The 15925-nt window shown below is 43.2% G+C and overlaps 1 protein-coding gene across 4 annotated transcripts in view; it reads left to right on the top strand.

Moving 5' to 3' along the window:
• The window catches only part of FGFRL1 (fibroblast growth factor receptor like 1), a 250755-nt gene extending 242557 nt beyond the window's left edge, over positions 1-8198 (top strand). For all 4 annotated transcript variants that reach the window (XM_090035357.1, XM_090035356.1, XM_090035359.1 and 1 more), the window contains one exon: positions 1890-8198. In XM_090035357.1, coding sequence (XP_089891483.1) covers positions 1890-2299 — 410 coding nt within the window. In that variant the 3' untranslated portion in view covers positions 2300-8198. The remainder of the gene's footprint in view (positions 1-1889) is intronic.
• The last annotated feature ends 7727 nt before the right edge of the window (positions 8199-15925 follow it).

Here is a 15925-nt window from a genome sequence, read left to right on the forward strand (position 1 = left end):
CTAGAAATGCTAGATATAGCTGAGGAAGCAACACAGTTTTCAGGTTCTTCTAACTCACTGAAAAAAACCCACCTTTCATTGTTGACATTTCTCTGTTAAATTGAAAGATAATTTTGGGGACAGGGTGATCAAGAGGAGATGAGAGAAGAGGAAAGGAAGAATTGGAATAAATTTCATCAAATTAAATAGCTTGAATGTTGAAACTGTGCTTTGCTAATGATTTTCTATACTTTATAAAATGAAACATTTCAAACTAGCCAAACTTATTGCACCCCATACACAGGTGTGCCTAAGCTCAGCCAAGTCCAGGTTTGGAGCAGGCAATCCCAGGCAAAGTGGAGATAGAAGGTCCTAACTACAGGCTTTGTCCCGGCTTCTGCTCTTGGTGTATTTTTACATGAGCATTTCTGTGCTCTGCTGCCACTCCCTATCATCATTACTGATCTCCTCCCACTGCTCATCACTGCTCTAATTTGCTGTCTTTTAGCAGTTTCTGCAGTGTTCAACCACTGACCATAGGAATCGGTGGCATACAGGGCCTCAACGGACTCCTTCCCACAACAGGAGGCACTCCTGGACACAGTATCTTTTTCCTCTTCCTTCCCCATGCCTCACCCAGGGCTCTTTTGCAACTTCAAGACCCCTCACTCCAGCACACTAGACATAGTCTTCCGACCCATTCATCCTTAAGTATGAATGAGAGGGTTTTATTGACCTTGGCTTCCAAACTGGGTGATACGTTACACAAACTTGCCAAACTGTCACATGACACAAATGAGAATGAGGTTTGCCCCCCCCAGTTGGTTACTGTGGGTCACCGACAGTCTGACACAAGGCCCCCCTGCCCGGTGCAGTCCTTGGGGAGCCTGGAGCCATTCTTCCCTTGCTCACCAACCAGGGGCCAATAATGAATCCCTCTCTCTTAAGGCATCACACCGCAAGCCTTACAGGTGTAGGATGAGCTATAAGATTCACCCAGTTCTGTGGCAATGATCCCCATGCGAGTCCCGGCTGTGAAGACTTATGTCCCAGCAGTAGCAGAATCCAGGCCTAAGCCAACCTAGCCATGATCGTGGCCTATCCTGAATGTAAACTTTTCTGCATGCAATTCTGGCGGGACATTTAATGCCACACATGGTCCTAGTCGTCATTTGCTTCAGCAGAGCACCAAGAGGTGCTGTGGGAGGGGTTGTTAGTTAACCAGTCTTTTTCCTGTTCCCCAAGCTTTGTTCCCACAAAGGCAAGACACTAGAGACCACATCCACAAAGTACCACATTTCTGCTGTTGGTCCTGGTTGCCAGGGTGAGCATTACTGAGTGACTATGAGGTCCAAGAAAATGAATTGCCATTAGTTAGGGATGCTTAAGAGTATAAAAAATGCTTAATGAACGCACGTCTGGCAGAGGCAAACAGGGGACCTGCTGCCGGTCTGCGTTACCAGATTACACCGTTCAGATTTCTGAGCTGCTGACAATGAGGAAGGTATTAGTGACACGTCCCACGTTTCATCTTCCGATCCGGGCAGTGAAGCCAGCTCCATCTCTGAGCGCCAGCACTAGGAAACCATCTGTTGGGCTGGCTCGAGTGTGGCCACTGGAATTTGGAAAATAAAGCATAACAAAATAACCCCTGAGCACCCCCTCCTTGTCCAGGGCTTAAACAAAAGAAAATGATTTGTTTGTTCTCGGTGACTTTCAAAAACTAACCAGCCACTAAACTTTATCTGTCAGCTTTGTGTTCCCCATTCACTTAGTATGGCTGGGTTGTCAGACAGCTTATAGGAAAGCCAGCCTGAGTTTGACATCTGTTCTGAATCCTCCTCGCCTGGTTTTAATTAACCCTTTCAATCTCTTTCTTTCATTCTCCACCGTGCAAATCTGATGTCCAGATCCTAAGCCACCCAGCGCGCCCGTTGCTCCTTCTTCTGCCAGCAGCCTCCCATGGCCAGTAATCATTGGGATACCTGCTGGAGCAGTCTTCATCTTCGGGACAATCCTCCTGTGGCTGTGTCAAACCAAGAAGAAGCCATGCTCTCCCCCAGCTGCAGCCCCAGTGCACAGACCCCAACCCAGAGACAGGATCTGTGTCCCCCAGGTTCCCGATAAAGACTGCATCTCCTCCATAAACTATGAGGAATATGTAGCTCAGCAGCAGCATTTGCTGTCTCAAGGACCTGCGCTGGCCCCAGCCATGGCATCAAAAATGTACCCAAAGATTTACACGGACATCCACACTCACACTCACTCACACGTGGAAGGTAAAGTTCATCAGCATCAGCACATTCATTACCAGTGTTAAAGGGCCATCCTGTTCAGTAGCTACCTTGTGCTTTTTTCTCTCGGTACCTCAAAAGAGACTGCTTCAAGTCAGCTTAAACTGCCAGCAAAAAAAAGCAAAGCAGAAAAGATATATATATAAATATAAATATATATAAATATCTATATTAAAAAAAAACTAGAGAGCGAAAGAGATACCTATTACAATTAGGATGTAAATGAGGAATAATGAAGGAATTCCCAATCTCAGCACAGAAGCAGCCATGAAAAACAACAAAACCTTGTATTTTTAAGTCAAGATGGCAACAGATAAGGCAGGAAACTGTGACATGAAACTTCCCCTCCTCTGTTGCAATGCCAAAAGGGAGAAGGAGAAAAGGAGACCGTAAGGCTATTCCAGCTTGACATCAGTCTTCCTGCCTCTGCCACATACCACCTGTTTTTTGGTGCTAGGCTTATCAGACTTTTTACTCATGGGAACGTACAGAAGAGCCTTTTTACCTCAGCATGACTGAAGCTAGAAAATACCTGAGGTCGAGTGCCAAAGCACCAGGAGACACAATCAAGTGGCTTCTTCTGAAAGAACAAAATAGAGCAAGAGTCTTTGGAGAATACATTGATATTTAAGATGTGAAACGCCAAATGCTTTTCAGCCACAGTCATTTTGCCCAACAATCAGTGATAACTGAGCTAGCCATTTCTGCAAATCAAAGGTATTGTGTTTTCCCCTCTGGGGTATTTCTCACAATGTTTTAACCTGCTCACCTCCTCTCAATGCTAAACTTTACTGCCACTGCCAGGAAAACAAAGAAGGAAAGACATTGTACAGAACATCTTTATATTTATATTTAAGAAATAATAATAATAATTAATAATAATAATTGAACTGTTGAAGGTCAAGAAAGCCAACCATGCTGCCCTTCTCTGATGCCGATAGCTGTGATTTTCAGTCTGATGCTTGTGGCTTACAGTGACAAGCTACCGGATTAATTACGTCAATGCAAAATACATGGATAAATAACAAAGAAAAAGAGAGAAAAAAAGTAAGAAAATAAAAAACAGTTTTGGGAAAGAATGCATTTGCTAAATATGCACCTAGGATTGTGTGTGTTTTCCCCCCCAGATAACGTTTTGCAGTTCATCCAACCTAACTTCAGTACTGTTCAAATAACAACAGCAACAAACCAGAAAGGAAAAAATAAATCAAAGGACCATACTAAATGTCTATATGGACTAGAAATAAATTCAAGCGCAAATATAAAACTTTTGTAATTCTATATAGAGTTTAAACAGAAGTCATGTATATTTAATTTATTTTGTTAAACAAGAAAAAAATGTATGATATTTTCCTCAAAACAGGCATTTCTATACATATTTTTGATCCAAATAAAGATAATTTGTTTTTTCCAGGTTCTTATAGGTGCCATGCTCCAAATAGAAACAATGTAGCATGCAACAGTACTTTATTTAATCAATTTGAAAGTCATATATTTATATGCATTTTTGCAATAGCCCTGTGTAATTTTCTAGCAGCATCTCTGGGATGGTGGGTGCCACTACTTCCATTCAAAACTCTTCTGCCATTTAAACCTAGGCCAGAAAGGTGCTGGGAACAGATCTTTCTCTCTGCCCACTTTGTCTTCCGCCTCCCAGTAGCAATCACCTGAGCCTGTAAGAACATTTGTTTCACAATTTACTTTAAAAAGTGGCTTGATTCTTTTTTTTAACCACAGACCCGTGATAGACTGAATTCTAATTCTAATAGACTCCATTCTAATCCTAGCTTTGAAAAGTAATGTGAAGCTTCACTAGAGATGTACGTTCAAACACTGAGCTTCTGTCTCTGAATGTTTTGGGAGAAAATGTTCCAGCCAAATTCTGTTATTCATAAAAGCAGCTATTAAACATAAAATATTCAGTAGAGATTCAATTCACTACAGCAAGAATAGTCTACACACAGTTCTGTGCATCACATATTCCATATTAAGGTTTACGGCTTGATCCTACAAAATAGGGCAGAGCTGCGTAATTCCCCCCCCCCGCCCCAAAAAACCTCTTCCCACTGAACAATGTAAATTCAGCAACACAACAACCTTTTGAAAATTTGTCTTGGTTTTGCCAGCTGCTCATATAGAAACCAGCACATTGAAAAAGTTAAAAATATTTCAGTTTTCCCCCCCGTAAATAACTTTTCTGCTTCAATTCTTTTTCAATTATATTTAAGAATAATAATATTAACCCCTCCTGCCGCCCCCCCCCCTTCGCTTAAAATCACAACAAAACATTTCTTTTGACCCAAAGCAAATTTTTGAGAAGTTTTTTAAGGGGGCGGAGGGTCAAAGCAATTTGTATTTTGATTTCTGTAATTGCCATTATCTGTAAGAGCTGATGGTTTGCCCAGCTTCAGGGCCAAACACTCTGGCTCTGATCAAGCAAGGCACATAAACACCCACGTAATTTGTGAATGTAGTTCCTAATCCAAAATCTCCACTGAAGCTAATGCAAGTTTTTCTCTTAGGTTTTAGCAGCCTTTCTATCAGACCTATGAGCGGTCCCATTCAAATTGATGGGACTACTCAGTTGCTTAGTTAAGCATGTGCTTAAATGCTTGTTGTATCTACAGATTGCTGATTGCCCTGTGCAAAGTCTTTTGTGGCTCTCTGCACTGTCATGAATGTGAGCCACAAGTACCATAATGACACATTAAGAGAGCTGTATTTTGCATTTCTTCCCTGCACTGCCTTCCTGTTGATTGTAATGGGCATACTATGGGTGAAGTGCAGATTATAATGTCCCATATTCTGCATTTACTGCAGATATTTTGATGTTAGAGACCTGCATGGTCTAGCAAATCAAATACTTGCTCCTCTAGAGGAGAGCCCAGAAAGGTAGAGATAACAGACAGTCATAGAGCTAATGTTCTTAAGAGTTAAACTGAGATATATGATGCCATTGCATAGGTCCTATTGATGTCTGGCAGTCATGCCCAAGCATTCAGCAGCAGCATTTGGCTATGCTTACTGTTTTATACAAGAGTTTTCAGATAAGGCAGTCATATTTTGAAAGCCTGTAGGCAGTTTCTGTGTATATAACCTATGTTTTACAAAGCAGGTATTTCCCTGACAGGCTGGAAGAGCTATAGCTATTATTGTGTCTGTCTCTCATACATGTCTATGGGCATAGACAAAAAGTGACAATTTTCAGCTGATCTGGCCACAGAAAGCAGTCTATAACCATAACCAAGCACAAGTACACAGCTGCAGGAGCTTCAAAACTGGCCAGTTGAACCCCCATTGCATGAATGGTCAGATGAAGACATTTCAAAACAGAGCATCTTCTGTAACTTCTGTCTGTGATGCCTGCCAGCCTTGAGCTGTTTTTAGAATGGGGGAGGGAAAGGAACAAAGGGAGTTCAGTCTGGAGGTTTTTCAACCCCTTCTGGAGGGTTGGGCAGGTGTATTGGAAGCCCACCAAGGTGGAGGGGTTCCAATACTCCCATCTCACCCTCCAGCACTGGCTGGGGAATGCCTAGGACAAGCTCCCTCTTTCCCCCTCCCATTCTAAAACTTTGCAGCCTCACAGAGAGGAGGGGCCATTGCTAAGGGAAACTAGCTGCAGGCTCCCAGGCAGCTGCTAGATGCTCTCCCCTCTGGAATCAACAGTGAACTTGTGTTTGCTCCGGGGATCATTGCAAGTCAGAACACTTCCTGCAAAGCCTTCTCAGTTACAGCGGGGAACGGCACTTTTGTCTGCATCCTATGAGAAACCTAGTATTTTTACCACCATATCTAGGGACAGGAATTGCATATAAACTGGTATAAGTGATCAAAAAGTGGTTCAAATTTTTAACACAACAAGAAATTCAGGCACATAAACCACTTTCAAAATGGCCAGAACTGGTTTAAGATAAACCTGGGTAGCTGTAGTATGAGACTTAGGTTTAGGTTAAATTGGTTTATTAAACTTCTGTCCCAGATCCCCTCCAAATTTAACTCAACTCACAGTCCCCCAGTATCACAAGATACTTTGCACCTCCCCTGCACACACCCCCACCGTTCCCAGGGTGGGTGGTCTAGCCTTGGCCCAAGCTGTCTGCTCCAGCTGAGCAGGGAGGCATGCTTCCCCCCCTCCCCACCCCCTCTGGCTTCCAGCCTGGGCCACTGCAGGCATGTAGTTGCATTTCTGGAATCAAAAGTGAATGTCTGTTCACTTGCTTATCAGTTCAGTCTACGCAGCTGAGACTAACCTGTGAAGATCGAATTGATGCAGCCTCAGGCTTTTTGACTATCTATGCATAGCCCATGACATGGACAGACCTACTGTGCATTTAGGCAATGTTAAGGGCATGACACAAGTCATCCTTCAGAGATAAGGCTGACTGTCTTTCACAGACACTTTGTGTCTAGGTGCTGTAGGCAGAGGACATGTACTGTACCATACATGTTGTAACAGTGTTCTGCTGTTGCCTTAAAAGGTTCTCTCCTATGTGTGTCTACTTTGAGTGAACTGCTAGAGCCTCCCACATGGCACTTCCCAAGATGGCAGCAGCAGCTCTGCCCTGTAGTGATAAATTGCTTTTATCATCTGCATCACAGTGCTCCACCTCTCTCCTGGAATTTCATGGTGTTATCTCATGGAACGACACACTTTGAAATATTGCCCGGTGGTCTCAATGGAGGGATGACCACTTCCATCTTGGAAAAAGCTGTGTACCAAGTGTTCTTTAATGCTCCCATGTTTAAAATATTAGTCATATGTGGTGCTTGTGAGGCGTGGGGATCTTGGAAGTAAATTAAGGGCAGCCCCAAGTGATTCATCACTGCCACTACAAGAGTGAAGCCCAATTGTGACTCTGAATTAAGATGTTCAGGAGTTGTTGGTGATTTGGGGTGCCTAACTTGAGATGTCTGTCAAGATTCTGGTTTTCAGGAAATCCTGAATACCCGTCCTCTGAACATCAGCTGACTCTAAAATATTTCAAGCTGAACACCTTCAGATTGTGACAGCCCAAACCATAGTACCTTTTGCAAATCTTGGCTAAACCTGTGATTATCTGAGGACCAGTGTGGTGGGACACTGTTGGGCCTAGCACCATTAGCTGGCTTAACTGAGATGGGGAAATCAGACTCTATGATGACAGACCTTCCTTACACCAGCTGAGGAAGTGAACATGTGCCAGGCAGCCCTTCCTTTCTAAAGACAAGGCAGTGGCTACACTCTTTTTGTGAACTTCAGCGCTGTGCAGAAAGACAGCACAAGACTTCCTAAACCCAACTTCAGCTCTGAATAGTGTGGGTTTTACGTGTTGCAGACCTCGTGCTCTCTCTCTCTGCTTGGGGATTTCCACCATTGGGAAAGCATTTTGCCTCCATGAGGCCCAGTGCCTCCTCAACATCTTGATTGGGGTCCCAATTCCATGCCTTGTGACAGGCCATTTCTTTGTAGGGCTGGAGCATTGTGCCTTATATAGGAAAAACAAAGTGTTCTTGTGTCTAAATAAGCAGAGAGAAATTCTGCTCTCAGTTACCCAGATTTCTATTTATCTTTCTTCAGCAAGAGAATTTGAACAAGCCTTTTAACAAATGCAGGATATTTAAAATGAATAGTGTCTTTGCTTAAAGCAGCCTACCCTTGTCTCTGCTTTGAACACAGAAGCTTGACATATGCACCAGTCTGGGCCGACACAACAGCCCCCCTTCAACCCCACACACCTTAAGAATCAAAGGGAAACGTTAGACTTATAAACGAATAGACTTATATGCTTGTTTATTTTGCTTCTGTTGCAGATTAAACATGGCCTTATATGTCATTTTTTGTGTGATATCTTTAAAATTGTATGGACAATCTTTGTACAGTCAGCCCTTTTAAAGTTAAAGCTTTATCAGACATTTGCAAATAAAAAGCGTGATATTATATACAAAGAGTGGGAAAATATGATAATTAAAAATAGCAGCAGGAGAAAGAGGCAGCATGGGGTGAGTCTGTGTGTGTGTGTGTGTGTGTGTGTGTGTGTGTGTGTGTGTGAGCGAACATGTTTATGTGTGTAAAATAACTGTGAGGGAGGAATAATAGCCTGAATTTGTGAGGAAAGTGTCCATTTCTATTGCAATAAGAGAGTATTGTATGGATGCTGGAAAACATACCAGTGTGTGTGTGTGTGTGTATATATATATATATATATATATATATATATATATATATATATATGTTTGTGGATATATGAAAGTATATGTAGGGAATATACATTACTATTTTGTGGTATAAAATATCCCAGAACAAGGAGGAATATAAGCTTTATACCGCACCGCACTATGATGTGTTCTGTGTATGCCCTGTATTTAAACGGAAAATGGGTCAAGTGCCACACTTACCAAGGAAGGCTGCGTCCAGATGAACACGGATATGCAGTATGTGGAGCTGCTGACCCATCTGCATTGCCACACATCATGTTGCTACCTTTCAGCGTTGGGGGTGGGGAGGGGTTGACCCCAGGACATCCCAGGGACAAAAAACCCATGCCTTAAAAAAGCAGGGCAGGGCATGTGGTGGCAGTGTGCACCACCCAAAACTGGAGTCTGGCCTGCCAGGGCCACGATCAGGCTGTCGACCAGGGTCCCTGCTGCAGGAGCACTGTGGGTGCAGCTCCCTGAGGCCTCCAGGACTGCAGGTAAGACCACTGGGGCCAGCACAGTTGGTGGCCCCCACCTCTGCTACCCCAACTGGGGTAACCTGCTGCATGCCAGAGGGTGCGTGGCATGGGCATTTCCTCTGGCCAAGTCCCCAGGGAAATGAACTTCCACGCTGGTGTGGATGCAGTCCAGGAGGTCAGTTGTATACAAGCAAAGAGGAGCTGTTTAGATCTCAGTACAAACGGCCCACTAACTAGCTTTCCCGTAGCTTAAAGCACCAAAGATGAAATCTTGATTCTGTTGATATCAATGGAAAAATCCCAGTTAATTTTAGTGGCTCCATGTTTTCATCTGAGGAATTTAGGCTCAGATACCTCTGCTCCATCAAGGACTAGAAATGAGTGCTGCCCATTGCTGAGAAGCTGGCTTGTAAGATATTAAAGTTTAGGCTTAGTAAATCGGGCAGTAGCCCAAGACCGAAACGTAGCCGGGCCCAGACCTTCCACGCAGGCGATTATGTACAGAATTGCACATTCAGGGAAATGTTTCCCTGGTCAGTGGGTCACTGTGGTGCGGAAGCTATTCAAAAGTTTCGAATAATAGGAAGAATCTGCAGGAGGGGTGCATTAGTGGGCAGAGGTCAGGCAAAGTGCTCAATAAATGAGAAATCAAGGATCTGTAACTTATTGCACGGATGTCACCTCCACAGTTGTATGTGTTTGTGGATATATTTTCTGTGCCCAGGTCTTCAAGTGCATTGAAATCAGTGGCTTTTCCACAGGCGGGGGTCCACTGTCAACATCACTGATGCCAATGGTAAAACTGTCATTGATTTAATTGAGAGCTAAGTCCAACTGGGCCCTTAACGTTCAAGTCGTAGTGCCACATTCTGCCGGCCCGTCCTCAAAGTCATGACAACCACCAATGGCTGGAAGCTGAAGCCAGACAAATTCAGTTTGGCAATCGGGCACAAACTTTTAACGTTGAAGAAATGAACTGCTGAAGGGGTAGGTCCTCCATCCCTTGGTGTCTTTAAATCAAGACCGGATTCTTTCCAGGATGACAAGCTGTCATCAGACACAAGTACCTGGGCTCACACAGGGGTAAGTGCATGAAATGTTTTGGCTTGTGATATCCTGAAACTCAGAGTAGATCATCTTGTAAAGATATCTGTGGATCTGCAGCCAAGAGGGGAAGTGCTCGCTGCTGCACTATGACTGATTTTCCTATGGAGTTTCCACAGATACTTTGGTGGGGGTCTTGTGCTGGCCACAATACAGGTGCAGAAAAAAAGCACTGGATGCTTGTGCCAGCATTTAGCCCTCTGTATCAACTGTTTTGTTTGCGCTAGGATCAACTGAAACCATTCAGCAGCTGATAGAAAAACTGAAAAAGAAAAATCATGTGCATGAGTACAACAGGAGCCAGAAATATTTGTGCAGCCGCCTCTGGAAAAGAAAGGGATACACCTGGGTAAATGAGAGGAGGATTTACAGAAAGGAGAAGGAGGGGAGAGAGGATTTGGTCCTATTGCTCTCTGGGGCACCGGAGCACCTTTTACAACACACAGTCTAGAACAGCTCACCCACTCGGGCTGTGGCAACAATAGCTTTATAACCCACAGATTTCACCCATCCTTACTATTTTGTGCTGACTGGATCTCACTAAGGCTACACACACCCCCATACAACCCCCACTGACCTCCATTGTATCTGACTTGGTGCCGGAAGAAAGGAGCCATAAATGTGAGACTTCAGTATTTTCTGGGGCATTGTTAAAATAATTGGGGGATTCAATTCAGCTGGCATTGCAATTCCTATTATGCTGTGTTATACAGAGAGCAGTACATCCCTGTGTGAGTAGACACACATGTGCACGTGCATGCCTCCTGTGGCCCTTTAAACTGGAATACCTGAGGTTAGGCATCTGAATGTATATTAAGGGAATTACAAAATACACAGACGTGTTTCCGTTCAAACATGTAAGAATCCCCATGATTTCAGTGGGACTGATCTTCCTTCAAGTTAAGCATGTACATAAGTGCTTTGCTGAATGAAGGCCTTGAGTAAAATAGGCCTGCTTTTCTAAGGTGCACAACATCCACATCTCCCGGTGCTCAGTAGCTCTGGAGATCAGAGGTCATTCAGTCACCTACACGTGGATTTTGGTCCCTAACTTATGGCAGCCAAGTTTGCAAAAGTTGGCTTACATATATGAGCTTGCAGATGGAATGCAGCAAATAGAATAAGATGTGTTTACATGGGATCTCAATGGGTGCATCTAACACGTCGCTCCACAGCGATGTAGCAATGTGCTAGATCACCATATGGCGTGCTACAGCTGTGTAGCGATCGTGTGTGTCTACATGTGATTGCCAGCTATGTTGCTGTAGGGCACATTCTCTGGGTATAGTGCACCGCTACGGCAACATAGTGCTGAAATCTACCCATGTGCCGCACGCATGGCGCAGTAACTGCCCATACTGCGCCGTGCTTTAGTACTTCCAAAAGGCTGCACGTAGATGCACCTAATATGTATGATATCTAGAGAGATGCTCTGAGTGCATGTAGTGTGTATGTGTGTGTGTGTGTGTGTGTTTCAATAGCTAATAATAATAATAATAATAATACCAGGCTTTTATACAGTCCTTTTTAACTGTACATCTCAAAGTGCTTTACAAAGAAGGTTGGTATTGTTATCCCCAGGTGACAAATAGGGGAAACGGAATGGGGAAGAAATTTACCCAAGGTAGGGTAGTGAAACAGTGGCAAAGCTGGATGTAGATCCAATAATCAGTTCAATTCATGGGTTGTGTTAGCATAAGCAATAAATATTACAGCTCCTTTTGTTGACAGAAGGGCTATTATCATGTTCCAGTCCTAAGGGAAGAAGGCAATTGATGTTTCGGACTTTCCTATTGACATGTTTTTTCCAGGAAGAACAAGTTACTTTCCTAATGGATTTTGGCTGAGAATCAGGTTTTTAAAATGTTGCTAGATCATCTTTTTAAAAGTGTAAGGTTGGGAATGGAGAATAATGCCTGACAAACCTTTCACTTCAGGTACAAGTGTTGTAATGGTTATGGAAAACAGTGTATTGCCATTTTATTGTTCTGTAGAAACGTGTGTGTGGAGGAAGAAGTGACCGCACCAGACTTTTTATGGAAACTATGGGTGTGTCTACACAAGACACTGACCGCACAGTAACCGAATAATACTGCACGGTAGTGTCACAGCACTAACAGTGCTAATGCACAATTGCACAGTATTATTAGGCTACTGCACAGTAGCGTCACTTAGCAGGTGTTCACCAGAGGTATTGCAGAGTAACTCCTGTTAGTGTGCATTTATTTAGAATTTGATTATACAAGTACTAAATAAATGTGCAGTAACCACTGTGCAGTACTGTCTCATGTAAATGAGCCATGCGTAACTTTTATATATATTTATTTGAAGTTTCATTTATTTTCTTTTTTGCCTTACCGCTGCTCTCAGCAGTAATTAGGATTAAACAAATCATTTGCATGTTCCGTAATATACATGGACATTAACAGAACTAGGAATCCACATTTTTTTCCATTTAAAATATAAAAACAATTAGAAGGGCTGATTATATCTGAGCTGGTTTATGCCTTAGAACAAGGGGTAATAAATAACACTTTGGAAAAGGCTTCAAAATGTCTGTTTTTCTTGATCTAGGTAAATAACAAGCCAAACTGCTGTTCCTGAATTGACACACAGCAAAATTACACAGAAGTCAGTTTCTGATGGATTTACAAGAATTACACGATGCTTCATTGTTGTGTCATTACACATTGTGCATTATCACAGGCATTCAAAAAGTTAGTACCTAATTATGCATATACATTCTCCTCAATGGGCAACACCAGCACACAGCCTCACAATTTGTGGCCGTTCAGCCCACCATCTCACTTGAGAGTCATTCATTGTTAATCAGACCCCTACTGATGCCCTTCTGAGGCTGCTCTTTATTTCACACTTATTTAGATGTGTTGTGGTGTGCCAATAAGTCTGGACAACAAAGCTAAGCAAAAGTGGCATTTCTTTTAACATATATTTAAAAAAAAAATTCATTACAAGGTTTAGTTATAAAAAGCCAGTGCTTCAGGGTGATCAGTCATTTTGACATTTTTATGGTGTTTTTATTACCCCTGGCTCATTTCCATACTAAAGAGAACATTTGTAACAATACTTGCTTGGTCTGTTATGATTAGACTTCTGCTTTTGTCACACTCTATTCGACTGTTGCTTTGCTTAGTAATGTTTTTGGCATGCAACCTCCTAGACCCTGTGGTGTGTTTATTCAAAAGGAAGGAAAAAGAAGTGTCTACTAAAACAATAGGCTACTACTGCTTGAGTTAACATGGCCATAACTTCCTTATTCTGCAGACAATCACTTAGCAGATCTGGTAGGTAAACTTGCTCCTTCATTGTTGAAACAATAAATGCTCATGAAACTTGCAGCAATGTTTTTGTGTGTGTTATTTCCTCTGGTTTGAAATGCTGGACTTCTTTAAAGCCAGTAATTTAATCACACAGATAAAGATAGACGCCCAGTTTCTCCAAGGTTAAGTTTACATGCCTAACTCTAGCTGATTTCTATGGGAGTTAGACAACTTGTATACCTCTGTGGATATGGGACTGAGTGTTCATGCTGTATGTCTGTTTTTATTGCTGCTGCTGAGAATGGGGGATGCATTTGGAAAAAAAAGGATGCCAGGTATTCTGATGAGGGTAAGTGATATGTGACAAGATGCATTTTTATGTAAAATGTATCTAAATTACCCATATGGGATCTGATTTGGGGATATAATGAGGAAGTCTCGGGGGTGTATCTACACTGCCCTACAGACAATGAATTAGCTTAGGTTGTTGATCCCTAAAGGAGGGCTCCCAACCATCCCACCAAAACTAGGCGCTCAAGAAAAATAAATGTAAATAAATGGTAATAGCAAGTTTAACAATGAAATACAGAGAATATATAACTGACCCAACAGAGCAGGTGTGGCATATAAAGCAGATGATTAAAAACTACAAAATGTGCATTCATCCCAAGAGCTAAGTCTTATTAGTATTTGCAAGAAATAAATCTCAAAGTCCTAAAGTCTTTAAACAGCTCTAACAGGTGGGCAGGGCAGCCTGTGAGGGAAAATGATCTCTCACCTAGGTTTCAAAAACTAATTTTTTTGAGAGGTGCTAAACTGTAGTCCACCCGCAGATGGGCAGTTCAGCAGGAACCAGAGTTCAAGGCTGAAGAGCAAAATTCCCAGGTGGACCTGCACTTTTATACTGAATTATCAGGCCTCATTTGAAAAGCTTATCACATAAAACCAGCACATATAGAAATGTCCCTAATAGGTTATATCATAATTAATATACATATTTTTATCACTCAGCGAAGTCTAAGCAATTGTATTGGACTTCTTTTGATGTCTTTCTTACACCTTCTAAACTCTTTTTGCCTATAATATTCTCTTTCTTGCTTATTTCCTCTTCTGATTCCTCTCTTACCCAAACTCCAGCCAAGTGTAGGCAAGACAGTGCTATACTACATTGCCATTAAGCATCTTCAGGCCTCCTACAGTCTACAAGGCAGTGGAAACAGGCTAGCAATGAATTTGTCTTGGGCAGAACCCTATTGTTATGTTTCTAGTCTCTCCTCACATGGGCATGAACCCAGCATCAGCTGAGCTTGAGCTGAACTCTTAAATCCATCATGGTCAAATGAGTTCCAAACGACACGTCGCCAATTTGCCTGTTCCTTGTTACTGCCAGCCACAATGAAATGCTACCTGAGTGGTAGATCCCTTCCATAGCTTATCCACACATACCCCTCTAGTTCTGGGAGAGGCAGCTCATTCCTTCTGGATGGCCATGAGCCAAGCAAAGAGTCTCCGGGTGTATCTATATGTGCAATTAATGCAAAACAATACACTCCAGAGGTTATTGCTTTGGAGTTTATTGCTCCCAGGTACACCATTTGAATGTGTGCCTGGGACCGCAGCACGTTGAGCCGGGTCAGAGCAGGCCCAGTTGGCAGGGAGTCCTGGGGATCAGCCTGCCAGCCTGGGGCTGCTCCCTCCCCGCCTTGCCCCACCAACATGCTGCAGAGGGGCTGGCTGGGACACTAGGCTGGTTCAGTGTGTGGCTAGCCAGCATCAGAAAACTACACAGCAGGATAGTACTTGTATTTGTAAATACAAATACTATCCTGCTGCAAAGTTAATTAGTTTACTCCAGCCTAATTGCCCTGCATGTGTAGACTCTGAGAAGTGTACTGAGGCGCTAATTAGTCAACTCAGCAGTAAATGTCTCCTGTAGACATGCCCTTCTTCGCTGAGTGCTGTTCTTGAACGTGTTTCTTCTCATCACCTGGGTCTGCTGGGTGTCTGTGCCAACAAGGACACAACGATGACTGAACCCTCTAAATAAACCAGAAGTGAGTGAAGTCTTTCGAGTCTCCTTGAAACTGTTCAATGCAATCATGTATATGTCAGGGCGTGGGGAGTTGCTAGTATTGCTACTTGTTGGCTGATAAATATGTGCACAACAAGTCCATTTGTGGATCTAGCTGTTAGGGCTACAGTACAGCGATCTGAACTCTGAGGCAGCCAGAGACAGGGACAGCCTGTGGCAGACAGAGGCAGGGTCCTCAGCACCACCGCGCTGCTGGTCAGATGGCAGCCCCAGCCCAGCCTGGTTCCTCCCATAAGGATATTAATGTGGAGTCAGGTGACCAGGGGGAACCTATAGACATCACGAACCCCCAACAGGAGGGCTATAAAACCCCTCCTACTTCCTGTGGGACTCATCCCAGCAACATTGCTTGTGTGTGTGCTCCTTGGACCTCTGCCCTGCTCTTGCCTTGTTCCTGTTTGCTCCTGCCTGATCCCAGCCTCACCACAGTCCTTGTCCCCACTCTGTTTGGACTTCCCATCTCTGATCTACTTTCTGCCCTGACCATGATACTGCCTCAATGCTTGCCCTGCAGATCCAGAC

The sequence above is a fragment of the Crocodylus siamensis genome, chromosome 2, assembly GCF_052110815.1.
Source record: "Crocodylus siamensis isolate JL-2025a chromosome 2, ASM5211081v1, whole genome shotgun sequence".
Classification (NCBI taxonomy): Eukaryota; Metazoa; Chordata; order Crocodylia; family Crocodylidae; genus Crocodylus; species Crocodylus siamensis.